The sequence below is a fragment of the Folsomia candida genome, unplaced genomic scaffold, assembly GCF_002217175.1.
Source record: "Folsomia candida strain VU population unplaced genomic scaffold, ASM221717v1 Fcan01_Sc011, whole genome shotgun sequence".
Classification (NCBI taxonomy): domain Eukaryota; kingdom Metazoa; phylum Arthropoda; class Collembola; order Entomobryomorpha; family Isotomidae; genus Folsomia; species Folsomia candida.
The window spans coordinates 4,441,513-4,467,180 of NW_019091203.1; the positions used below are offsets into that span (position 1 = coordinate 4,441,513).

Here is a 25,668-nt window from a genome sequence, read left to right on the forward strand (position 1 = left end):
GTGATCACCTATATACTTGTACATTTGCTTTTATTCGCATTATTAATTGTAATTTTTAAGTCAATTATGTAGTTTGACTCTAAAAATATAATTTGTAATCACAAATTGTCGTTTGCATTAAGCTGTCGATAATCTATCATTTTTTCTTCTCTTGATTGGACTATTGGTTAGTCTACTAAATAAGCATGAACATTTTCTAATTCATAAATCTGTCGCTCACTTTTTACCGAAAAAATTCATACAGCTGGCCGCAAAGGAAACGAATTTGACGGGTGTGCAGGAGCACCATACGAACCGAAGCAAAAATATGGTCGTGAAGCAAGAACAAGGTTTGAGTTCAAGGTTTGCACTTATGCATTTGTGAAAGGTTTAATGCTTTAGATTATTTAAATTAAGGATTTTATTTATTGTATTAATTTAAGTTATAAATTTGGGTTACTTAAGTACACCAAATTCTTCAAAGTGAAGGGCGACTCGTGAGAAAGAAACTATTGCCAAAATACGTGGCTTAACTCGGGTTGTCCTTATAAATTTTGAGAATTTATTGGTGGCGATTTTCTGGCAAATTAATATGCTGACGCGTCGAGTGCATTGTTCCTCGAAGTAGCCTAACGTTTACCTAAGTTTCCAAAATACATTTCTAAATAACGTAATCGCATATTTTTTACGCAACCGACACTTTAACCTTAATTAGAAACCATTTGTATGAAAATATCAGACAGATAAAGGCTACAACTTTATAAATCTTCCGCCTCATCTCCACCAGAAACGCCAACGCCTATCGCGTAACGCAACGCATAACGCCAAAATCACGCATGTACCCGACAAAATAAATATGGTCACTATCGTTCCATCCAAACCAAACGCGGTCACTCCTTCCAGGTCGTTCCGAACGGCCGGCTTTCTGGATGAAAATTTCCTATCGCTCAGCTCTTGCACAATTCTGCCATAAATTCCGGTATCGATCAGATACTGAAAGTACTTGGGTACTTTGGACATTTTCCCATCAATTGTGAAAGTCATCCCGATAATGAAACCTCTCGCTCCGACCAATGTGTCCCTTCCCTTGTAAAACTTCTTATATGGGTAGTTATTCGATAAGAAGTTATACTCGGCGTCCAATGAGTCCAAGGGGGAAATAAGAACCGTTTTTTTGTCGCAATTTACCACTTCTCTTTCTATACTATTCCGGATTTCCGTCTCATTCGGGTATCTTTTCCCGTAGTTAAAATCCGGAACATGGTGGAAGTGATGCGGCATAAACAGGCTGAATCTAAGACGGTGGTGTTTCATTGTGTAGGAGTTCCAAATTTTTCCACGGGGAGTGCTGTCATCCATCTAATTAATCACAGAAAAAAAGTTAAGTGCAGAGTTTAGAATTTTTTGTAGGAGTTCCGCACCAGAGTAATATAAATATATTTCTGGTAAAAGTTAACCATTCCATACCTTGCTAATGAATATTGAATATATGATTGTATAGAGACCAAACTAAAATCAAATATGATAAAAAATACCTCTGCTCAACCTCTCTATTAATATTTGTTTTTTAAAGATGAATCCTACTCGCCATAAGCTTTGCTTGTAAACAAGAGCACTCCTTTTATTATGCTTAGCATGCAACCTCGACCAAAATTTGCCTCCCGCCTTCGTATCCCTACCATACTAATAGTATGGGAAGGATACGAGCACGTGATGATCGAGGTTGTGCCCTTACAGTATTAGTGTTCACACCATTATATTTGTTCCGGTTGAAATATTGACAGCTCACCTGCATTAAAAAGTGCAATAACTCTGGCCAACCAGGATATCCATCCTTATATTTTATTGGAAGTGATAAGAGACGAAAGCAGTTTTCCTTTGTAGGCGGGGGGACAAATAGATTTGTCTTGTCGGCATAAGCTATGCCTAATTGATTAAAGTATGCCATTAAGACTTTGACGTTTGCTCTACCCTCTTCAGATAACTTAATATCTTCCTCTCCGTATAAGGCACCGATTTCATTTTCAGACAACAAGGTACACACAAGATCCCCCAAAATTTGCGGGTGCGAAAGTTGCAGCGGTGCATTTAGCTCCGTTGCCATCAAACCGGTGTAGCAATTTGACAAAATCACGCCCATAAGGCACCAAATCCCGAAAATGATGCGGACATAGTATATCTTCATTTTGTCGTCGGGCAGATAACACTGCGTGAACAGGGCGCCGCACACGTGCCACCATAACTGCGCCAGGGAAACTTTGCTTTTCAAAAAAAGCGCGATTGTTAATACATTTATCACTACTAACACAGATATGACCATAGCAATCCACACGGCGGGTTGAAATGGCTCAAGGTAAAAGGCAAACGTTAAATAGTGATCCGCATAACAGGAGAGGTACGAAATGCCCCTGATTTTTGTCAGAGTTCGAGTCGCCCCGTGAGCATCCCATTCCAATTCGAGCGGTGCGTTTAAGTAGAATTTTGCCTGGTCAGGGCAAGATCCATCACTTGATATTATTTGAAAGGAATCGTTCGCGCTGAGAAGAATGGTGCGCATGAAATGCTCCAAAGAGTAGGGGATATTACGAGTGAAAGGATTTACTAATATGAACCTCGTCCTGAATGCGGCGTGAATTATTTTGTGACCTGGAGGTATTTGGACACACCAAGTAATTAATTGAGACGCAAATTGTTCTTTTATAACGAATTTTAGCAAGCTATCCATTCTAACAATGGTGCACTTCATTGTTGCCCCAATTTCGCGATCTGAACGCGACAAAATTCGGGTTTGTCGTTGAATACGAAGAGAAATCCTATGGTGCATCTTAAAAGTATTGAGCATCGGCCAATGTTAATAAATCCGAAAGGCTAAATGGCCGACCTCTCCATAAGCTATAACATGTAAAGTTTGGAAATTAATTGCACGGTCATTTCTTGATGGATTTTCACAATGGCGCCCGTTTTTTAAACCTTGGACCTTGGGGAGAAATATATATTTTCAGATTTTTTAAATTCGGCCCCACCCCCTCGAAATCCAGGTCACAAGGTCAAAAAACAAGTAACACTTCCTTATCGGTTTTTAAAATTTTACGACTGGATTCGACGGACCTGGGGATAAATTCTTGGCGGAAATAGTCAGGTCACATATTCACCGACTAGTAGACCGCACCCCCTGCTTTGGAGTCATTGTGGGGGTGGTCAGATGTCAAATCAACACACTTAATTTAGTTAAAAAATTTCCCCCCACCGTAGTTTCCGAAATTCAACTTCGCCAATGCACGTAATCTTACCAAGGCCCCCTATGTGAACGACATTCCATTGTCGTAGACCCCATGGCGAAAGGGGGTGTGGTTATCGGCGCTTCTGCCAATACCTTATCAATGCACGCCATGCGACATATCATTTTTCTCAGGCGGGTAAGGAGATTTCAGTGGCGTATTTCAAATTTTAATATGCCACACCCCCTGTGGGTGTGGCTATCGGTATCCAATGGATAAATTTAAACCTGGTCATGTGACATATCAATTTTCTCAGCTCGCCAAGGGGAGTTCAGTGACGTAATTAAAATTTAGTAAATAAGAAATACTAAAATTCATAAAAATTCATATCAATAATATTAATTCACGCCGAGACGATCTGGTTTCTTGGTTTGTCGTCCATGACGTGTCCTCTTGACAGGTTCTTCTTTCTCCCACTCTGTGGCTTTCTCTTCGGCTTTCTCCAAATTTGGGGGGACTGGGCATTCCACGCTGTTTCCAGTGATCTCAAGGGGATACAGGCGTTGCAAGGGACGGGTAATGACTCCATTCTTAGTACGAATTTTCGCCACTCGAAACTTTCCATCTTTCCCAGGAAATAAATTCAGGATTCGACCCATTGGCCATCCTAATCTCTTCTTATTATCGTATCCGACGAGCACCAGATCGTTTGGTTTGAACTCGAACGGCTTCTTCATTGTCTTCGCTTTCTGCACAAGTTGGCTCAGATATTCTCTTCTAAATCTGGATCGCAATTGATTACGTAACTCCAGCATTCCTTTGCTCTTCATCCGCAGCATGTCCCCTTCAAGTAATTCTGCCTCGGGGAAGTTGGTCTCTTGATTATCTTGTAAAAACATAGCTGGGGTCAACGGGATGAGATCTTCGGGGTCCTCAGTCACAAATGTCAGTGGTCTTGCGTTCACGACCGATTCCACTGAGCAAATGCAACTTTCAAGTTGTTGGTAGTCCACTCGGCTGTTACCCAACATTCTTCTTAATAAATCCTTGACTATCTTGATAAGGCGTTCCCACCAGCCTCCCCACCACGGTGCGGAAGGCGGATTAAAGATCCAATTAATCCTCTTCATGGCGGTCTCCTTCTCGATCTTCTTCCAATTCAACTCTTTAAAATAGTGGGACGCTCCAGTGAAGTTGGTCCCATTATCACTGTAGATGGTGGTGGGGCGTCCTCTTCGTGCAATAAATCGCTCAAGAGCCAGCAAAAAAGATTCAGTGGAGATTGAGCCGACCAACTCCAAATGCACGCATCGGTAGACTGCACATGTGAATAGCCAGATCCACACCTTGGTCTTATTTTTGAGGAACAGTGGACCAGCAAGATCCACCCCCGTCACTTCGAAAACTTTTCCCATCTTGACTCGAACAGAAGGTAGAAGTCCAGCAGGCACTTCCGGCTTCTTCATGGAAAATCTCTTGCATATTGTGCAGGAATGGATTACTTTCTTGATGGCTTGTCGACCTTGTAAAATCCAATATTTCTTGCGCAGGTGTCCCATCAGGAATTGAGCACCAGCGTGTCCATTCATGCAATGTTCTTCACGGATTAACTGCTCTACAATTGGGTGAAACTTTGGGAGCAAGACTGGCTTCCGGAAGCTTTCACTTTCATCACTTTGCAATAGCTTTGTCTTGGCGCATATTAATCCATCTTCTCTGATAATAACTTCAATTCCTCCAATGATGTTGGTACCTTTGGGGAATGAATCTTGTTGAATTAACTTCATAATAGTCGCTTCAGCCGCTTCCACTTCTTTCACGGTAAGATTTCGGCTGTGGATTCTTTCACATCTTGATCGGGTGGCGTTGTGGTGAAAGCGTTTCATCCATCCGACGACACATACATTCTTGTAAAAAGATGAGAATCTCTCCGCATACCAAGGCACTTGATGCGGAGTGACCACTGTCATCTTTACAGCAGATGACTTCTTCTTCTCGGCAGTTATTTCTTCTTCGCTAATTTCAAAATCTTGACTTGGCCAACTATTTTGATCTTCTCTTAACCAGTCGGGTCCCTCCCACCATCTTGATTGGACTAACTCTCTGGCGTTACAGCCTCTTGATGGTAGATCCGCCGGGTTCAATTTGCCAGGGACGTGTTTCCACTGCTTGGCATCACTCATCTTCAAAATCTCTCTGACTCTGTTTCCCACAAATGTGCCCCATTCATTGTTCCTCTGGATCCAGGACAATGCGGTGGTGGAGTCCGACCAAAAGGTCGTGGGAACATTTCTCATATTCAGGGACGTGGCGACAGAGTTCTTTAATCTGGCAGCGATGGTGCACCCCAATAGCTCCAGTCTTGGTATTGTTGTCTTCTTTAATGGTGCAACTCTCGATTTAGCTTGAAGTAGATGGATTTTGACATCATCTTCACTTGACACTCTTAAAAATATGACAGCCGCATAAGCAGTCTGGCTGGCATCACAAAAGACGTGGAGTTGGATATTCTTCTTCTCCATGTCTGCTCCACAGCTTATCCATCTTGGTATCCTGACCTCTGTGAGACAGGCGAGCTCCTCGTACCACTTCTTGTAGTTGGTGACGATGTCATCGGGTAGCTCATCGTCCCAACCCAACTTATTTGCCCACACTTCTTGCAACATGACCTTTGGCTGCAAAGTAGTTGGACTGCTGAATCCAATGGGGTCGAAAATTTGTTGAACTTTTGACAAAATTTCTCTTTTTGTCAGCTTCTCAGATAACTCTGGCACTTTAACTTTACATCTTAAACTGTCTTCTTTCTTGTTCCAAATCAGTCCCAGCACCATCGTGTCCGGCGGCTGGTCGGAATCTTGATCCATTTCAACAAATGAACGCTCCCACTGACAAAGATCCATTTTCGCATCTTCCATGATGTCAATGGATTCTCTCTTAAAATCTTCATATTCTTGAATATTTCTGACGGAGGTCACGCAATTGTCTACATAAAGTGACTCCAATAACTTCTTAGCGGTTTGTTGCCATTCTTCTTTTACTGACTTCAAATGCTTCTCTAAAACAGCAGCCAAAATGAAGGGACTGCAATTGATCCCGAACACGACTCTCTTGTGCCGGAACTCGATAACTTTCGAGCAGGTGAAGTCCTCCCACCACAGGAACCGCAGAAAATCTCGGTCTCGTGGTGTGATCTCGATCATCTGAAAAGCTTTGCGGATGTCCGACACCACTCCTATCTCATTCTCTCGGAAACGCAGGAGAATGGAAGGGATAAGCTCCATGAGATTTGGACCCTTCTCCAAGCATTCATTGAGTGAAGGGGCTCTTCCTACTTTGCATGACGCATCGAATACCGGTCGCACTGGGGTCGTGACGCTTTCCGGTTTGAAAACGGGACGATGCGGTAAGTAGTGGCTCGGCTTGTTCTTATCTGCATCCGGCACCACTTCAATAAACTTCTCCTCAATCCATGCCTTAAAAATCTTGTCATAAACTGCAAACTTCTCTGGATTGAGTTTCTGTATTTGTGACGACAGTCTCTTCATCGCCACAATCTTGTTCGTCGGGATCTCAGGCTCTCCACCCACCCAAGGCAGAGCGATGGAATATCTCCCGTCTTCTTTTCTTGAAACTGTCTTGGTAAATTGGACAACTGCTTCGGCGTCTCTCTCAATTTGTGTCTTGGATTCGGCTGGATCCTTGATGCCAATAGTTTCCAGGTTCCAGAGCTCGCTCACGTCGCCTTGACCCAGAAACAACTTCACGCATGACATCGCGACATTATTCTCGCCGTCTCTTGATGATGATGACACTTGTCCACTCAGTGTCCACCCAAACACGGTGTTCACTGCTACCAAGCTCGAACTCACTTTAATTGGCTTACTTGTTACCAACTTTCCCCAGAAGTCACTTCCGATCAGAATTTGCACATCCGGGTTATCAATCTTGCTTTGCTCCCAATCCGTGAGAACAATCTTCTTTTTTCTTAATTCCTGCACCCATGGTCCTGGTCGCACGCGAGGAATTCCACCACAGATAACAGGGGTCTCTCTCAACAAAATGATATGGCTGGAATGACCATCTAAACTTTGAATTTCAATCTTGAATTTCCTAACTTTCTTCATCTCTGTCACGGATCACTTCATCTCTGATCCGGAGGGGCCCTTAACTCGAACTAGCAAGGTCTTCAATAACACATCCTTGCTGCAGGCGTAATTTGCATTCACTGCAGTAGTAATGCTGTCGGGGGAACAGGACTTTCTCTTGCAAAATCTGGCTTCTTGTTGACATCAAGCTGAGAACACATCGGCTTATGATGAGGGCCAGAACAGGTAGCGCAACTAACTTTCACTTTGCAGCTATCCTTCCTATGTCCAGGTCGGAAGCACTTAAAACACGCACCTGCCTTTCTTAAATGATGACTCTTTTCTTCCCAAGACATCTTCTCGGTCTTGAAACAGTCCTTACTTTCATGGTTTGATCTGGAACAGAAAACACATGACTTCTTTGCCTGTCCACTAAAAAGTCCAGCTGCAGTTGCTATCTTCTCATCTTCTTCATACTTGTCTTTTGCAGCTTTGGACTTATTCTTGTTCTTGTCTTCTTCTTTCTTGGTGTCGGGTGGCTTCGGAGGACACACTCGGCACGCAACTTTCACTTCGATTTCCACCCAATCAGCAAACTCCTCTAAAGTTGGTTTCTGTGGCGAGGAAATCACAATCTTCTCCCAGACATTCCTTGTTGTAGGGGGAAGCTTTCTCACTAATTCTTGTAATAATACTGGATTCTTGAGATGATCCAGTTCTCCTAAATTCTTGATGGTCGCCACCAAATTCACGACGGCGGTGCCAAACTCTATCATGGTCTGTGGCTTATCTTCTTTTACAGCGCCGACAGTTCTCATCTTATTTACCATTGTCTCAAGGATAACGTCCGCTTGCCCGTACTTCTCTTCTAAAATCTTGAGCACTTTTGGGAGTGAGTTCGGCGAAACGAGTAAACACTCCACACTCTTGGCGGCGTCGCCTCGAAGACATTTCCTAATCCTCTCGACATTCTCCGCATCCGTGAATCCACACGACGCGGTGGTCCTCTTAAAAGTGGCGATGAAGGAGGGCCACTCCTCTGATCGTCCACTAAAGATGGGCAGATCTCGTCCTATTGATTGACGAACCAGCATCTTCTCAGTCACTGATTGAGTTGGCTTATTGCTACTTAAAACTTGCAATAATGCTTGGTTTTGTGTTTGCAAGGACTGAACGATAGAATTCAATGCTGACGACGAGCCATTTGAATCCTGATTCCTTGCAACACCAAGTCCAACTCCATCCTCATTTACAGGGCTGATATCTCTCTTCAGATTTTCAAATTCATTTGTCATCCCTTCAGCACCAGCATCATCGTCGTCAGACCCCAAATGCTGATCCTCTTGCTCGTCGATTTCAGCCAAATCTAGTGCCATGTCCATGTCAAGGCAGACGATTTCTCCTTTGTTCTTTTCAATTTTCCTCTTGGAACGAATGGCTGAAATCTTCGTCTTAGTTTTCTTCTCACTAAGCTCTTGACTTAAATCTGCAATTTCTTGATGCATCTTCAAAACATTCTCAGGGATGTGGAGTGGATGACTCGCGTCGAGCAACTCCATCTTCTTCTTGAGCATTTCTTCCATGGAGTCGACCTCACACTGTTCAATTTCCATTTTCTCTTGCAGGTCATTCATCTCTGCAATTAGCAAGGCTTTCTTCTTTTGATTCTCTGCTTTGGCCTGGAGTCGTTTCCTCTCATAACTTGATCGTGTGGATGGAGCCGCAGCTTCACTTTTCTTCCCAAAGGGCCACACCCTTGATAAAAACGATGCTCCTTCTTTCACAGGGCTGGTGGATGGTTGTTCTTCAACGTCGTCCTCCGATTCCAGGTCTTCCTGTGTCGTCTTCACTTCCTTGCTTGAACTCGGGTCGAATCTCACAGGCGGCTGTCGAGGCCTGTCTCCACGGCGCAATGTCGGGGTTCCAATTCCTTTGTCCATCTCGAAGCTTCCAGTGGACTAAATACTCCCAACAAAATACAACTTATTAGTAAAATCCAGGTACTCGATTACTGGAACGTTACAACCTGGTCGCGCTACACTTTGGGAAGATACCCTGGGCTGTAGCAAACCGCTTTCTCAGTGTTTATCCGCTCCTCCAAAGGTCAGAACTCTTCTCATCTGGGCCTCGATCACGTCGAGGTCACCAAAAAATGTAGAATAGCAGACTCTACCCGAGAAAGTACCCTATCTTAAAATCGTGTCGAAGACCGTGATGAGAAACTTGTGTGTGCAAAGACTAAAAGGTTGAATCGAACCTCAATGTTTAATCAATAAACTAGACAATTTATTAGCTTTGACAATAACTCTCAAACTTAACTGACAAATGGGGATTGGAATTAATTACTTAAATTTTACTTATTTATTGCAAATCATAAAAAGATGACTGCTCTCATTCAAACTTAACTTGTTGACTGTGCAACGGCTACTTACTAAAAAACTCACTCACAAAAGAAAAGGGGGAAAAATCTGGAAGGATTTTGGAGTGGGACGTTTGAACAAGTGGGGAATTTTGAGAATTGAGACAGAATATTTCACAGTTGTGGAGAATTTGTAGGTCACAATTTAAAGATTGGGGTGTGTCATTTTCTAAGGAAATCTTTGACTCAGAAAAGAATATAAGGTTGGAATGGATACCGTACGGAAATATGTGAAGTAGGCAGGTCACAGCGATTATTCTGGGTAATATTGACATTTTGAAAACAAAAAACGATGTGTTTTTGTGCGAAATAGTTGCAGATAAGGCGCAGATAAGTATTTATATACATGGATGTATATGTTGTTTATATGTATGTACATGAGACAACATTTTTACTTAATTAATTTTATGCAGGCTTGCCTTTTAGATACATAGGTAGCGGCCGTACATGAAACACGCCCCCGCCCACTGACGTGCAGAGTAAATAAAACCCCCGGTTTTTGCTTGTGTTGTTGAAAACCAGGGTTTTGCGGGTAGTAAGGGTAAACGGTGTTAAACTGACAAGGGACACTCACGACCTGTCGTTTGAGTCCAGGGTACCCACTATGTTTTTTAGCATCTACTAGGACCCCAGATGAAGGATTCATTCATATTTCCGTGTAAAACTCATATTTGGCGCCATGGCGTGGCGCCAAATTCGCCAAATTTGCATGTTTTTATTTTTGAAACCGCCATAACTTTTGAAAACCTGGACGGATTTTTAAAATTTACGAAACACACCCCCAGTGGGTGTGGTCCTCGGCCCCTTCCGGTTTCAATGAAACCATGTCATGTGATATATCATTTTTTTCAGCACAACGAGAGGATCTCGATAAAATTATTAGATCTTTAAAACCACGCTCCCAGTGGGTGTGGCGTTCAGCGACTTAAAGTTGTTTTCCCACACCGAAATATCACCACCTGTATTTTTGCTTTTCCATGAAGGCTCGTGTTTTCGGTGGTTTTGAGTGCTTAAATTTAAATTTACCAAGAAGTTTTGTCTTATAATTTTAACGCTATATCAAATATGAAAGAACAAAGAAATTTTTTCTCGAAAATTGTTAAAACTACAATTATAAAAATGTGTTTCTATAAATTTAAAACTTGTATGCTAATTCGGAATTTTGAAGAATGCAACAAGAAATTGTGACAGATTATAATTTTTGAAAGTGGTAGTTTCTTAATTTACGTAATAGAATTCTAATTATTTTGTCGAAATCCCCGTCGTTAAGTTAACAGAAACGATGTATTACATGACATGACATGGTTTAGTTAAAATAGAAAAGTCGCTGAACGTTGGTTTTAGGTATTCCGTCGAAACCCCCTTGTCGAGCTGAGAAAAACGATATACCATATGGCATGGTTTTATTAAAATCGTACATTTTCTGGGAACCACACCCACTGGGGGTGCGGTTTCCCAATTTTAAGCATTCCGTCGAAACCTCCTTGTCGAGATGAGAAAAATGGTATATCACATGACATGGTTTCGTTAAAATCGACGATTTGCTTGGAGCCACACCCACTGGGGCTGTGGTGTCAAAATTTCAATCATTCTATCGAAACCCCCTTGTCGAGCTGAGAAAAATGATATATCACATGACATGGTTTCGCTAAAATCGGAAAGTCGCCGAGGGCCACACCCACTGGGGGTGTGTCATGTGACTATTAAAAATTTCCTCATCTAATATATGCTTTAGGTTATTGTTTCACACCAAAATCTAATTTTTGTTTCCTCATATACGGCTCCCGTATATTTTTGGCCAAAATTTATTAAATCTGGCCCACTGTGCATTTCTTGGCGCTTACACCCTCTCTGACCGGTCACATTGTTTTGCACAGTCCCTTAGTAAATATCCATATCTTTCGTGACCTCGTTCATAGATAAGTAGGTATGCAAATTGTTTACATGTATGCATGAATAACCATAATCGAATAAATGCGTTGCATTATTTAGTATTGCTTATAGTTTCGACTGGAAAAGCACTATTACGTGCTATGTATGTGTTTAGCTCCTCTGCTTGAAAGTAGGGAAACACCCACAGAACGGGGAAGTTTGAGGCCAAAATATCGCCGTGCTTGGTTCCGCCCTACGCACGTTTCAACATTTGCTTGCCTAGCGCTATCCAATTCCGCAGTAATGTACCTAAGAGGTGAGTAGGGTTAGCCTTCTTGAAAACCCACCCCACCCAACCAAATTTTCATGGTAAATATCTATTTATGTATCTATGTACGTACACTCTTAGAAATTCAGTATTAAAATAATTCCAAGCAGTTTTCCTATATTTATGACTTTATGAAAGTGATTGATAAGTAATATGACGGTGTAGTAATAAAAGCTCGTTATTGACGTTTTACCATATGGGTAAAAAGTTGGAGACCTTTATAAATAAGGATAGTACCAAGCGGTAGAAACGTTGATACCGAAAATCCAGTTGCGGTGTTCGTGTTACTATAACAGATTTGTATGCAACAGCTTAACGACTTTTGGGGCCAGACACTTGCATTGTGTAGTCGGGCATACATAGATAGGTGTTACTGGTCAACGTGTTCAATAAATTCAATAAAAAGAGGGTGTAACCCGTAACCGATGGGGCAGGAGGGGTAAAATCCTCACCAATTTTTGGGCCACGAATTTTATGAATGTTCCTAGAATCAGGGTCACATTCTTGTCTGACTGACTGATGTCATATACATAAAATCTGGTACATATATTTTTCTTATTTTTCCACGCTATACAGCTATTCATTCGGCGGCGTACAGAACAATGGACAATTTTCCAATGTATGCATATTCATGAGCAGATGTTGCAAAATGTTACGATATTTTGCTGTCAAACTAGTTTACTCAACGGGACAGTCGCTACATAAATATACTAAATTTGCACTATGGATTAAACAAATCAAGCAAATATGACGATATTTTCTAAAGTTACTAATCTAATCACTTTTGTGACACTAGTGTCAAAATCTTTTTGTGAGGAGGAAGCATTTCTATATGACGTTTTCCCTTCAGGTTTCCAGTGGGGCTTTTCCACATCAAGTTATCAGGTAATTTTGTCCAAAGATTTAAAAAAATATCTGTATGCAAATAATTGTTTTGATAAGTATATGCTCAATTCAGATGGGTATGTACGAACATTGTTTGATTGTTTAAATTTTGCATTTTCAATTCAATCAGCCACTTCAATATTTCTTGCAAAATGTGCAAGAAAAATTGTGAGAAAAAATTCGTAAAATTAAATCACATTGTTAATGCAACATTCTAAAATATGGCTCAAAATGTGTTTTAAATATTTGAGTTTTCGTAGTACTTCGGATACACCGTAAATTTTGGAGTGGTCTACGTCAACCATAGCGACCCGGAGAGACCTCGGACGCCTAAACTTTCTGCGACTTGCATGCAACAAATCTTTTACGATAACGGATTCCCTCAAGAAAATTTTGCATAAAATTCACCAACTGGCAAGTCTGAGACTTCTAATTCTTAGGTACAATATTATACCAAAATCATGCAACAATTTTTGGGCAAGCCTTACATAAAAACACTCTCAAACTTGTAACAAGTACACTCAAAATAAAAATTTGTCGAATGAACACCGCCGGTGTCAGTATATGACTTAACCGCCTTGGTTACAATGTTGAATCCGAGTTTTGATGATTTTGATACCGGTAGTATAATGTTATGACCGGACGGAAAAAATTCATTACTACTCGGAATCACAATTGTAACCAAGGCGGTTAAGTCATATATTGACACCGTTTTGTTTTGAGTGTAAGTTAATCCAAAGGCAGAGTTAACTCGATAAAATGGAAAATTTACTCTGGATTTAGTATACTGTAGCTAATATGTATATGACTGAGGATTAGATTGTATTTTTGTACATATTCTAATAGGCGCAACATTATTTTTAAGAGTGTATATTTAGGACAACTCAGATATTGAAAATTAACCGTTCTTTAGCTTGTTGGGTACATTTATGAGTTCCAAATAAGAGAAATATTTTAGATAAAAAGACCGTAGAAAATTTAAATTCGTGACATGTATGTATTAATGTCTCTAATTTTAAAGAGGTTGCGTTCGAATAGTTTTTGTAATTGTTATTGAAACTTTGATTGGAAATATATATTACACGTGATCCATCTACATACATACAATCAAAACGACAAAACAGCAATCCTGCACAACCTCTCAGGAGGGGAGCTTGCGAGGTTGATAATAACAGATCTTGATGCCCTTTGGATATGTGGTAGGGACCCATGAGTGTACTATAACCCTGAAGTGGTTTGACTCCATGGCCCCATCTGCGCCCGCCACACCCACTCAAAAATGTCCAAAAAACGCTTTCACTCCAGTTTTCACTCACTCAAATCCACGCCAAAAATCCAATTTTACTCGGATTTTGAAATTTCTTTCACCATTACACTCCCAGATAGTTGCCTTCTTCAATCCAATATCAAACTCAATTTTGCTGATGACTATTTCGTAGGCATAATTTGCGTTGTTGATTACTACAACAATCCTCATTCCGAATTGCAATTTTTAAAAATACTAAAAATTTCGAAAAAATTGAGTTTGATATTGGATTGCAGAAAGCAACTATCTGGGAGTGTAATGGTGAAAGAAATTTCAAAATCCGAGTAAAATTGGATTTTTGGCGTGGATTTGAATGAGTGAAAACTGGAGTGAAAGCGTTTTTTGGACATTTTTGAGTGGGTGTGGCGGGCGCAAATGGGGCCATGGAGTCAAACCACTTCAGGGTTTTAGTTCACTCATGGGACCCTACCACATATCCAAAGGGCATCAAGATCTGTTATTATCAACCTCGCAAGCTCCCCTCCTCAGGGTTAGCCTGTTTGAAAACCCAACACGACTATCAAGGTAATGAACACTCTTAAAATGTATGCACACTATTAGAAATTCAGTTTTAAAATAATACGATAATAAAATTAAAATAAGAAGATGTACTCATTTCTGTATGACTTTACGAAAGTAGTACCGTTAAGTATTATACTATCCTCATATTTACATAGGCGTCTCACCTCATTTGCATAAATCTCACTATGCCCATTTTCTGCGATACGGGCTTTCCATGTTGAATGAACTCTATGCCTCACGCGAATGCGTCAAAAATAAGCAAATGAGGTGACCGGCTATAAAAATTCGATAGTATGCGGTGTCGTGTAAGAATAATGTCACGCTATTAAAATTTAATTTACCAAATGGGTAAAAAAATAATCACCTGTATAGCTTCAGAACCAAGTGGTAGAAGCGTTAATACCGAGAATAGCATTGCCATACCTGATTTGCATGTAAGTCTGAACATACACAGATTAATGAATTTTAGGGCCAGACAATGGTTGAGCTGTTGCGTTGCGAGTCAATTTGAACAATAAGATATAAAATACTCACCAATTTTTGGGCCACGTATTTCATAAACGTTCCCAGAATTTGGGGTACATTTCTGTCTGACCGATTGATGTCAGACGTAATAAAATCTTGTCTATTTTTCTTCTTATTGTGCACGCAATAAACTTTTCAGGTATTGCAACTTTGTATTCATTCTGCGTATAGAACAATGGATAATTTCCCGACTTATGCATATTCATGAGCAGATGTTGCAAAATTTGCGACGATATTTAACACTCAACTGGCGAGTCGCTAAATATACTAAATTTTCACTTTGGATTAAACCAATAAGACAAATATGTCGATATTTTGCAAAGTTGCTAATCTAATCACTTTTGCCATATTGGTGTCAAACTCTGTTTGTGGGGAGGATGCATTTCTATATGACGTTTTCCCCCCAGGTTTCCAGTGGGGCTTTTCCACATCTAGTTATCAGGTAAATTTGTCCACAGATAACATATGTAAAAATGCAAACAATTGTTTTGAGAAGTATTTGTTAAATTCAGATTGAAGGAGCATGGAACGAAGACGGTGGGTATGATAATGCTAATCTACCGACAATTTTTTGGCATCAATTTTAATGATGATATCTCGGTATCAAATATTCTACTCCCAGGTTTTAAAATTATACCGACTAGGACAAATTTGCCAATGAAATTGTTGATTTGTACATACTGAGCTAAGTATTATCAATAACACCTTGGTTGTGTCATACATTTGTGAATACCGCTTGGTACTCCACCATACTTAAAAACTGGATTTTTAAGAGTGTACGTTGAATCACAGCGTATTTTTCAAACTCTTGTAAATCCAGTGTTAAAATAATACCAAACGGTATTCATGTATGCCTATACCAAATTGGTATAGATAAGTAAAGTAATGCATTGCAGTACAGTGATAGCTCCGTACTCATTTGCAAATTTGTACGGATTGGTATAATTTTAATACTGAATGGAAGGAACTTTACTACCAAGAAATCAATACCTTCGTGACGCTCAATACATTGAGATGAGCATCGAAATACGTCGCATTCCTTATTTTACTATGAACTATTTATTAAATGAATCGCTACAGGCAAAGGAGTAAATATTTGGGACACATTTGTCCACCGATTTCCATCCCCAATTCCAGACAAGAGAAATGGTGACATTGCCTGCGATTCGTACCACAAATTTGACCATGACGTTTCGCTCCTCAAATATATCGGGGTATGTGGGAAATATTTAAACATCGAGTAATTTGCATTTCTTCAAATTAAATAATAATCTCAAAAGTTGTCATTATTAAATTGATCATTGCTTTCTGCAGGCCAATGTTTATCGTTTCAGTTTATCCTGGAGCAGAATTCTTCCCACGGGACGGATAGATCACATAAATCCAGCCGGAATCCAATACTACAATAATCTGATTAACCTCCTCCTTGCCAACGGTATCGAACCTATCGTCACGCTACATCAATGGTATGTTTATGTGGAATTTGTAATTTTTTAGTTAAACTTCCTTTGATATAATCGGTTAATGTCCTGGTCATATTTATGGCCGGTTTTTTATAATTAGCTTGAATTCTTCACAAGAAGCACTAGAAGCAGATACAAAAAGGGTCTAATTTTAATGCACAGACCATAAAAATTTGGATACCTGTATTTAGAATTTTTGACAATGGTAACAATATTAGCCTAATGGATTTTAAAAATATCCATCTAGGGACTTGCCCCAACCTCTCATGGATATTGGTGGATGGCAAAATGAGGAAGTTATCCAGCACTTTAGTAATTTTGCTAATCTCGCCTTTCACGCGTTTGGGGATCGTATACGGAAATGGGTTACGTTTAACGAGCCAAATGTAATGTGTGTGCATGGATACTTAACCGGGGTGAGTCTACATATTTTTGTCAATTGGACCTAGTTAATTGAATGTTTTACAGCCAAAATTTGCATATATAAACAACGTGCTAATCCCATTTCTGAATATGGGTAGAAAAGATTAAAATGAATTTTAACAATCTTACATAGAAATATGCCCCCGGACACAAAAATATTAATGAAGCCCTAAATAGTGCCCGCAACATTGTAAAGTCACATGCGAAGGTGTACCGCCTCTATGACCGGGTTTTTCGTCTCCACCAAGGCGGGAAAGTGGGAATGGCTTTGTTCTCATACTGGTTGGAGCCAAAAGATCCACAGAATCCGGCTCACCGAAAGATAGCTGAATATGGGATGCAGATTATGGTAAATTACTATCTTCATTTCATTACTTGATAGCTTATTCAATGAAGCACTAGTCACATTAAAACCTTTGTTAAAACTACATAAGTCGGGATTGCCGAGCGAGTTATATCAAAAAAATACTCTAGCAATTAGGTAGGAGTGACGTGGCACTTATTTATCGCTCAATTTAATAGTCCCTTTGAAGGAACGTATTGGCGGGAAGGTTCAATTTTTAAGTTAATCCTACCAATGAACTTTGCCACCCAATATTTTTTTTTTCAAACACTCCGTTCAACAGGAAAGATGAGTGCAACGTGATTCCTACTCTCTAAGAAACCCGGTAACTAAGTTATTACCAGGCGGAGTATCTATGTGATTCTACCGCATGGTAACTAATTTATTATTGAGTGGTAGACATTTTATTACCAACCCGGTAATGACCCCGATCGCGAAATTTGAAAATATTACCCGTTGGTAATTAATTTTCTACCACTCAATAATAAATAAATTACCATGCGGTAGAGTCACATAGATACCCCGCCTGGTAATAACTTAGTCACCGGGTTTCTTAGAGTGTAATTTTTGGCTTGATTTTTTTATATAACTCGTTGAAAAATCGAGGTGTACGTATGTATTATACAGAAAATTATTAAGCGTGATGGAATTTCTGCCTTATAAATACACGTGCCCACTTGATTAATATTGCGAGCGGGCTGAAATTCAAATCAAATCCATCACGCTTAATTATTTTCTGCACAACAGCTTGAAAAAATGTCCCATTACCAATGTAAACGTTTCCTCTGATTAGTGGGGATCCTTCGCATTTCCCATAGTTTTTGGGAATTATAACGACGAAACGAAACAACTGCTGGGAAAACTTAGGAAATTAAAATTAACATCGGCCCCGGTGGAATTCACTTTGGAAGAAAGTGTCGAAATAAAAGGTTACAATTCCTCAGTTAATTTCGAGTGAAGACATTAATATGTAGTTTAGAAAAATCAGGGTATGTATTCCGAACTCGGGGTTTATTGAGTAAGAATTTAGGAGTTTTACTGATAATGGAGTTTTCCCAACGTATTCTCACAGATTTTGACCAAGGTGGTGTAAATGGATCACGGATTTAATTAGCATGAAATTTTAAAATGGAACTAAGAGTATGACACTAACGAAAGTGGCAGTTAGCCCGCTCTTAATTGTTTTATGATACATGTTAAATGTTGCAAGCCTATTACGTCTCATGCAGAATTTAATCAACTTTCTGAATCCGTTATCTCTATTCGTTCTAAAATGAGAGCAAAAACTTCCGACGAAGTCGCAAAACGGTTTTGCCAAACGTACGAAAAAGTTTTTATCAGGGATCGAAAAAACACTCGCAATATTTGGCGACCGTTAGCAAAAAGCTTAGCTCAATCGAAAGGAATGGAGTGTTTCTACCATTGGTGGACAATTATAAGTATTTAGCTACAGTCCCCATCTATAATTTGTATAAATTTCACTAAATTTCCTGTTACCATTCATTTTTTATAGACAATAAACCAACTGCCACTTTCATTAGTAGCATGCTCTTATCTGCCAATGCTCAGTTTTGTCGGAGATATTTGCATCTAAAGCGGGAACAATGCGCAGCAAATTTGGAAACTGAAAAATTTGCCAACTTTTTCGCGTTTTATCCTCTTTTTATCCTCTAAGCAAATCACCCCGCCAAAGCTGAGCATTGTGAGATGGTGCCGTTTGCAAATTTCGTATCTACTAATTAAATTTGTTATCGATTGAAACTACCTTATTATATGGACCCAGCGGGTTTTTCTATTCATATTGTGTACGTATCCTATCCCTTACTCGCAAACCTCGATTAGGTATCTTAATGAAAATGCAGCGAGAACTACATATGCATGCATATGTACGAGTATTGTCGCGGTCAAGCCAAATCTCTTTAAAAAATCTAGGAAGCTACGATTTTTGGGGCCTAAATCACTACTCGACATACCTAGTGGAGCCGAGTAAATTGACGTCATCTATTTTGCATGGAGACCTAATCGGTTTGGTACTCGGCGCTAAGATATCCGTTGATCCGAAATGGCCCCAAGGTGCAAGAAACGACATAACCGTGGTCCCCTGGGGTTTGAGAAAAACGTTGAACTGGATCAAAGAGAGGTATGGATCTCCAGAAATTTACATAATGGAAAACGGATATCCCGACTATCCAAACGCAGGAGTGGAGGATGTTTCCAGGGTACAGTTTCATCGCGGGTATATCAACGAAATGCTGAAGGCTGTCAGACTCGATGGTGTTGGGGTAACCATGTACCTGGCGTGTGGACTTCTCGACTCGTTTGAGTGGGTATGTACATACACATAAAGGGATGCATAAAGTTTGTGATTGCTGTGGTCAAGGCACGTACGGGGTTTTTCGCTTCTGACCAAAATTTTGGCTTCCAGTGGCGCCGCTTCAGATGCAAAATTTTGCTTCCAGTTCCTCCCTTGCTGACGCAAATTTTTGCTTTCGGCATCCTGTGAAGCCGCTTCCGGCACAAATTTTTCCCTCCGATCCATACCAAAAATAGCCGCTTCTGACTTCCGGAAGTCATATGCTGTGCCCTTGTGGTAATCATACAAATTCAGTTTTCATTCAAAAGTCAGTCATCCCGATTACTGGCTGAAGATTTTCATTCACATTAAGTCATTTTCGTTCAGATTCATTGCATGTCACTTCATCCAACATAATTCCTTACTTCGCCTCGTGTATTAAGCAGGGTTCGGAAAACCCCGGGGTTTTTCTAGAAAAACCCAACCCCGCGGGTTTTTCCGGGGTTTTTGGGGTTTTTGTGGGTTTTTGTGGGTTTTTGTAGATTTTGGGGCAGGTTGAACCAAAATTCTTTAAATTATATATTAGATAAAAAGTAATTTAATATACGATTTTGACATGCAATTTTAAGCGTTATCATTGAGTTGGACTGTTGAATCGAAAATTCATATTTCGCATGCAAACTTGGAAATTCAAGTCGCACATGAAAATTCTCAAAATTTCATGATGAATCCGTCAATTTCATTAGCATTGATTTAAGTTGTAGTTCAAAGGATTTTGTTTCAATCTGTCCCAAAATCTTACAAAAACCCCGGAAAAACCCACAAAAATCCACAAAAACCCGCAAAAACCCAATTAAGTATTAGGGTTTTTCCGGAGATTTGATACCCCAAAAACCCACAAAAACCCCATAAACCCCAACCCACAAAAACCCGGGGTAGCGAACCCTGGTATTAAGCATAGGGTGAAAAATGAGTGAGAAATCCTGTCATTCACAGTCATTCATCTGAAATGACGTAATCTTTCACTCATTTTCACTCAACTCACAGGAAATTCATTTTCATTCACTATTACTCACTATTATAATCACTCAAATGAATGAAGGTGAACAGTAACTTCCGAAAAATCGATCACATTGTGATAATGCATTTGCATGGTTCGAGAATGACTGTCAAAAATCAGCCTTGAATTTGTTTTAATTCTTTAGTCGCTCGGATACACCGTAAATTTTGGAGTGGTCTACGTAAACCATAGCGATCCTGAAAGACCTCGGACACCTAAACTTTCATCAGCTTGCCTTCAACAAATTTTTGCCGAGAATGGATTTACTTGAACAAATTTGTAACTTTTGACACTACAAATATGATAATTTATACTGATACGATACTCTTAAAGGGTAAAATTGTTATATACAAGAAAAAACCAGTGCATTACTCCGCATTACTCCAAAATCCTTAATAAAAGTGCTTAATAGTGTTTTCGAATAATTTGAAACGGAAATTTAATTCCCTGAGTTTTGAGTGTATGCACAATTTTTTTTAAAAGAAATATCAAAAACTTAATTATGACACATTTTGTTGATATAAATATGATTTGACTTTCTTCCATCTTCGCATTGTCATATTGCAGTTTGATTTACGGAATGAGGACTTGATATTAAAAACTAAATAGGTTTAGTTATTACCAAAATAGTAGATTGTCTTCATCAGGGTTGCCGAAATATAATTTGTAGAAACGGGTGTACAAATTTTGTGATACATACAATAATATTTTCCTTGGTAATTATGGGATCTTCTTAAAAGTGGTAGGATGGTAGGGATTCAAATGGGGTTCATGTTTTCGCCATCTCTGATGTTCATGGTAAGAGGAAATTTTTTAATGTATAGTGACCACTTTAGTTTGCGGTGAAAGTAATTTTGTTGAGATGTGAACACTTGTCGGACCATGAATATTATGCACACTCCTGGCATGTACTTATTAACCTCCTGGCTACGAAACTACACATATTTGTGTAGAGAAAGTACTTCCATTCGATGGTAAAAAGTGAATTTTTTTCGATATTTTTCTACTGAATTTTGGAGTCTTCCCTATACGTACCAATATTAAAAAGTGGAGTTTCGTAAAAAAAACTCAAAACTCGGCAACTTGATGAAATTTTAATTGGTTGCTATCAGGTGTAAATATAAAATAGGTAAAGAAGGGAACTTTTATTAAAAAATTAGTAGTATGAAACAGGTTAATTGAATTGTCCATCTATACAAGCAGTGTGTGTACCCACTTCACTAAAGATTACACTTTATGTATCTCACATTAAGCCAACTATAAACATACAACAGATAATGCTGCTTAGGGAACGTGCATTTATTACATCATAATTTTAGTGGGTGGGTGGTTTAGGTCTTCCTATCTTTCCCATGTTAAAATTCCCTATCCCTTAATGTTTACGTTGGGTGGGTGGGTGCTAAAATCGAGAATTTTTTATGACATAATATATGGATGGTCCCTCACCGTTCAAGGTGACATCACTTTTTGCCACATCATGCACAATTGAGTGTATGTATAATGTCACAGTTTCTCCTGTACATTGTGATCGGACAGTCGCACAAAAAATCCAAATTATTTATTTCACCATGGCAACCTCATATTCGGTTCCAACAAATATAAATTTCCTAAAACTAGTAAAAAGTTACGTTTCATGTTTAGGCCATGGTGCATATGGTGTAGTACTAAAGGCCGAATACAGCTCGAGTAGGTGTACCTGCATTAAATTTTTCAGGAATCACGGAAAAATAGATTTCATCCCTAATTTAGCAGACTTACCAGTTCATCCCAACATTGTGAAAGTTGTCTACTTTTCAAATAAGCAAGAACTAAAACCGGAAAAATTACGGGAAATTTTGGAAATATGTCCCCCATCGTTTTCGGAGTTCTTTGAAAGTCAAACCAACTCTATCACTTGTGTGCAGATGGAATTATGTGGTTTTAACATAAACGACTGGATAAACCGAGAAAAATCAAGGGAAATAAGTATTGTGCAACAACTCTACCAAGTGGAAATTGTGCTCGATTTGATTTCTGGATTGAAATTTCTCCACGAAAATAATATCGTTCACGGCAATTTAAAACCTACAAATATATTGTTCTCTAAGGAGTACGATTTACCCGTAAAAATAGTAGACTTTTGGCTATCCAGGATAATTTCGCCACTTTCCCAAGAAAATGATAGTAATCAAGACTATTTTGCACCGGAAGTGGAGACTGGAAACTATTCCTTTCAAGGAGATCTCTACTCTCTGGGCCTAATTATTTGGGAAGTGGTCAATTTACTTGACATCTCAAAAAATAAGAAAGAGTAACAATAATCAAAACCGGAAATTCGAGAGGCAAACAAGTTTGATCTTTTAAAACTATTTAGTTTTCATAGTAAATTTTTATCAGCGCAACGTCACCAATATTTCTATCCAAAAGAATCAATTAATTTTTTAAAAATTATACGAACACAATTTTTCTGAGACTAGTAATTTTTAAAAACTAAAGAATTTTATTTATTTTTACTTTGAATTTCTAAAACAAACTACAAATCTTTTGAGTGAACAATTTGCGCTCATCAGCTCTACGAACTGTTCAAATCTTAACAAAATCAATCTTTTGTGTATCTTTTGAACTTCCGGTTTTGATTATTGCAATGCGAAAAACCATATTTCACAGATTACTGTCTGATACACACCGAACTCTAATCGAGAAACATCCCCTTCTCGAGGAGGATATTAAGAAACTTATTGTCCATCTTACAAAAACGAATGTTTCCGAGAGATTCCTTAATATTTCGGAACTCGACCCATTCACAAATCTTTGGGATAAGATTACTATCCATGACACCACGGCGAACGTCTCAAATGATGCAGAACTACGATTATGCGTGCATTACATGAGGTCTGGATGCACCATTAATCTGAGCGCGGGAAATTACCCGGGCGGATACTGTTTGAACAATGACGCCATAACAATTATTGGGGAAAGTGAGAAAACTCTGATCGAATGTAAAGATTCGGTAGGATTTCATGTGTTTGCGAATGACTGTACCATTTCCAACGTCACAATTTCCGATCGGGAGGACGACACTGGGATCATTTTGGAAGGATGTCGCAACAAAGTGGACAATATTATTGTCAAATTTTCCTCTTTTCCGTCCGCCGCGGTGTATACTTCGCCAACGTCTAGTGATTGTATGTACTAATACAAACATACCTGTTCATGTTCATTTATTCAATACAGAATGAATAAATTAATCATTATTCACTAAGTTCATGATAAGTGAATATTTCACTTCTAAATTTGCAAAATTTTTTAATGAACGAATATTAAGCAAATATTCGTTTCATATTCATGAAGAATGAATGAATAATTGGATTCATTTCTCATTTTTGACGCTATACTTCACACATATTGAGAAATCCAACTGGTATTGAAAATTGTAGATGAAATGAATAAAAATGAATAATGAATGCCCATTCATTTTCAAATTTTGAATAAATGAACAATAAATGAATAATTTTTAAAAGTTTTACATTATTGTCTGAATATTATATGAAGTAATTTTTGAACAGGTATGATTACAAATGTTTCGGGAAACTATGTCGACACGGGGATCTGGCTGGATGGGTCGAATCACCAAGTAGAAAATATTGCGCTTTCCAGAAATCATCAAACAAAATTGGACGCTATAAAAAAGAATCATCAAACCTGGGATCTAACCATTCTCGCAAAAAATTCAAGCGTAAAAAATAGCTCGTTCGACAGCGTTTTAATCAAGGGAGAAAATACCATCTTAAACGGAGTCCGTGTAAAACAACAAATAGTAATTGAGAAGAATGCAAAGGGAACAAAATTAGCAGAGTGTAAAGCAAAGGAATTAGTTACATCTTCTTTCGATGAAGTCGTGAAATATTGTAAATTTGATACTATGCGTGGTAATAATTAGCTCATCCAGTCATACTAAATTTACTATTAAATACATCGTTATCAACACTTAATTTGTATGTATCTGTAAAGTTTAAATAACTGTTAAGCAACCCTTTTAAGTATTTAATTGATTCATACTTATCCTTAATTTTAATTAAATGCAGAATGAAAAATTCAAGCAAGCTGAGATGTGTAAAAATTATTTTCAAATTTACATTATTCGTTGAACCATATAATTATGTAGGTGTATATGGCGTTGCTTCCTTAATCTACTTGGGGGCCGTCCATAAATTACGTAACAAACAAATTGCGATTTTCTAGACCCTACTCTCCCCTTTTTAACACGTATAACATAAGCACGATATCATTGGAGCCTTGGCGCCCTATGAAAATATCTTTATTATCTTTATTATCCCATGAAAATATTTTCACATGTTTTACATATTTCGAGGTTTTGGTAAATATAAATATGTTTTTACATACATATTTCGGCGATTTTGTCAAAAAATATACTTTTTTGATACACATAAATCTATTTTTAAATATTTCAGCCATTTTTTTCAAAAAAAAATATTCTTTTAGAAAAACTTCACAAATTCACAGTACATAAATAATTAATAAATATCGAACTTTCTCCATTGCTTGCGTAAGGTACAACTGTGGATACCGATTGTAGTTTTACCAACGTATACATTATTTGTCCGATTATCGTAGAAACGGTGATTATGGAAATGTTTTTAGCTTGTCACTTTGAAGTGCAAAAGTTTTTTTGTCACTCTTGCGGTCAAATATGTTGAATTTGAAGTAATTTAAAACGAATAAAAAAATGTTTTTTTTTATACATATTTCGGCGATTTGAGTAAACATTTTACATACATATTTCGAGGTTTTTAAGAACATATTTAACCGGACTCTGGTTATTTTACTCCCCGACCTACTTTTACGTTACATATCACCTTTAATTACCTGTATAAATAATTTGTTACCATGAGTTTCTGTGCTACTAAAGCCATTATCGGTAAGGTTATATACTTATCTGAGGTTGGC

General features: G+C 38.7%; 2 protein-coding genes across 5 annotated transcripts; one reads left to right on the forward strand and one right to left on the reverse strand.

The window, feature by feature from the left end:
- Nucleotides 1-3,595: 3,595 nt before the first annotated feature.
- Nucleotides 3,596-7,321, reverse strand: LOC110854898. The gene has a single exon (XM_022103327.1). The coding sequence runs from the start codon at nt 7,319-7,321 to the stop codon at nt 3,596-3,598; it is 3,726 nt and encodes a 1,241-aa protein (XP_021959019.1).
- An 8,081-nt stretch (nt 7,322-15,402) lies between these two features.
- LOC110854899 (cytosolic beta-glucosidase) lies at nt 15,403-24,799 on the forward strand. Of its 4 annotated transcripts, none has more exons than XM_035855631.1 (10): nt 15,403-15,581; nt 15,652-15,676; nt 16,220-16,353; nt 16,454-16,605; nt 16,850-17,018; nt 17,159-17,374; nt 18,162-18,297; nt 19,301-19,695; nt 20,867-23,885; nt 24,267-24,799. In XM_035855631.1, exons 1-9 carry the CDS (start codon nt 15,444-15,446, stop codon nt 20,990-20,992), a joined length of 1,491 nt encoding a protein of 496 aa, XP_035711524.1. In that variant the 5' UTR covers nt 15,403-15,443; the 3' UTR covers nt 20,993-23,885; nt 24,267-24,799. The 4 variants fall into 4 exon arrangements, with proteins under 4 accessions (XP_035711524.1, XP_035711525.1, XP_035711526.1 ...); XM_035855632.1 differs by lacking the exon at nt 24,267-24,799 and adding an exon at nt 19,794-19,958 and having other exon boundaries at nt 20,867-20,977; XM_035855633.1 differs by lacking the exon at nt 20,867-23,885.
- The last annotated feature ends 869 nt before the right edge of the window (nt 24,800-25,668 follow it).

Excerpts from the sequence above, each read along its gene's own strand:
- LOC110854899 (XM_022103438.2), top strand. The coding sequence starts at position 22,152 with ATGGATGGTCCCTCACCGTTCAAGGTGACATCACTTTTTGCCACATCA. Across the intron at positions 23,012-23,367 it reads ATCTCAAAAAATAAGAAAGA|ATTACTGTCTGATACACACC; the intron begins GTAACAATAATC and ends CATATTTCACAG. Across the intron at positions 23,886-24,266 it reads TTCGCCAACGTCTAGTGATT|GTATGATTACAAATGTTTCG; the intron begins GTATGTACTAAT and ends ATTTTTGAACAG.
- LOC110854898 (XM_022103327.1), bottom strand. The coding sequence starts at position 7,321 with ATGAAGAAAGTTAGGAAATTCAAGATTGAAATTCAAAGTTTAGATGGT.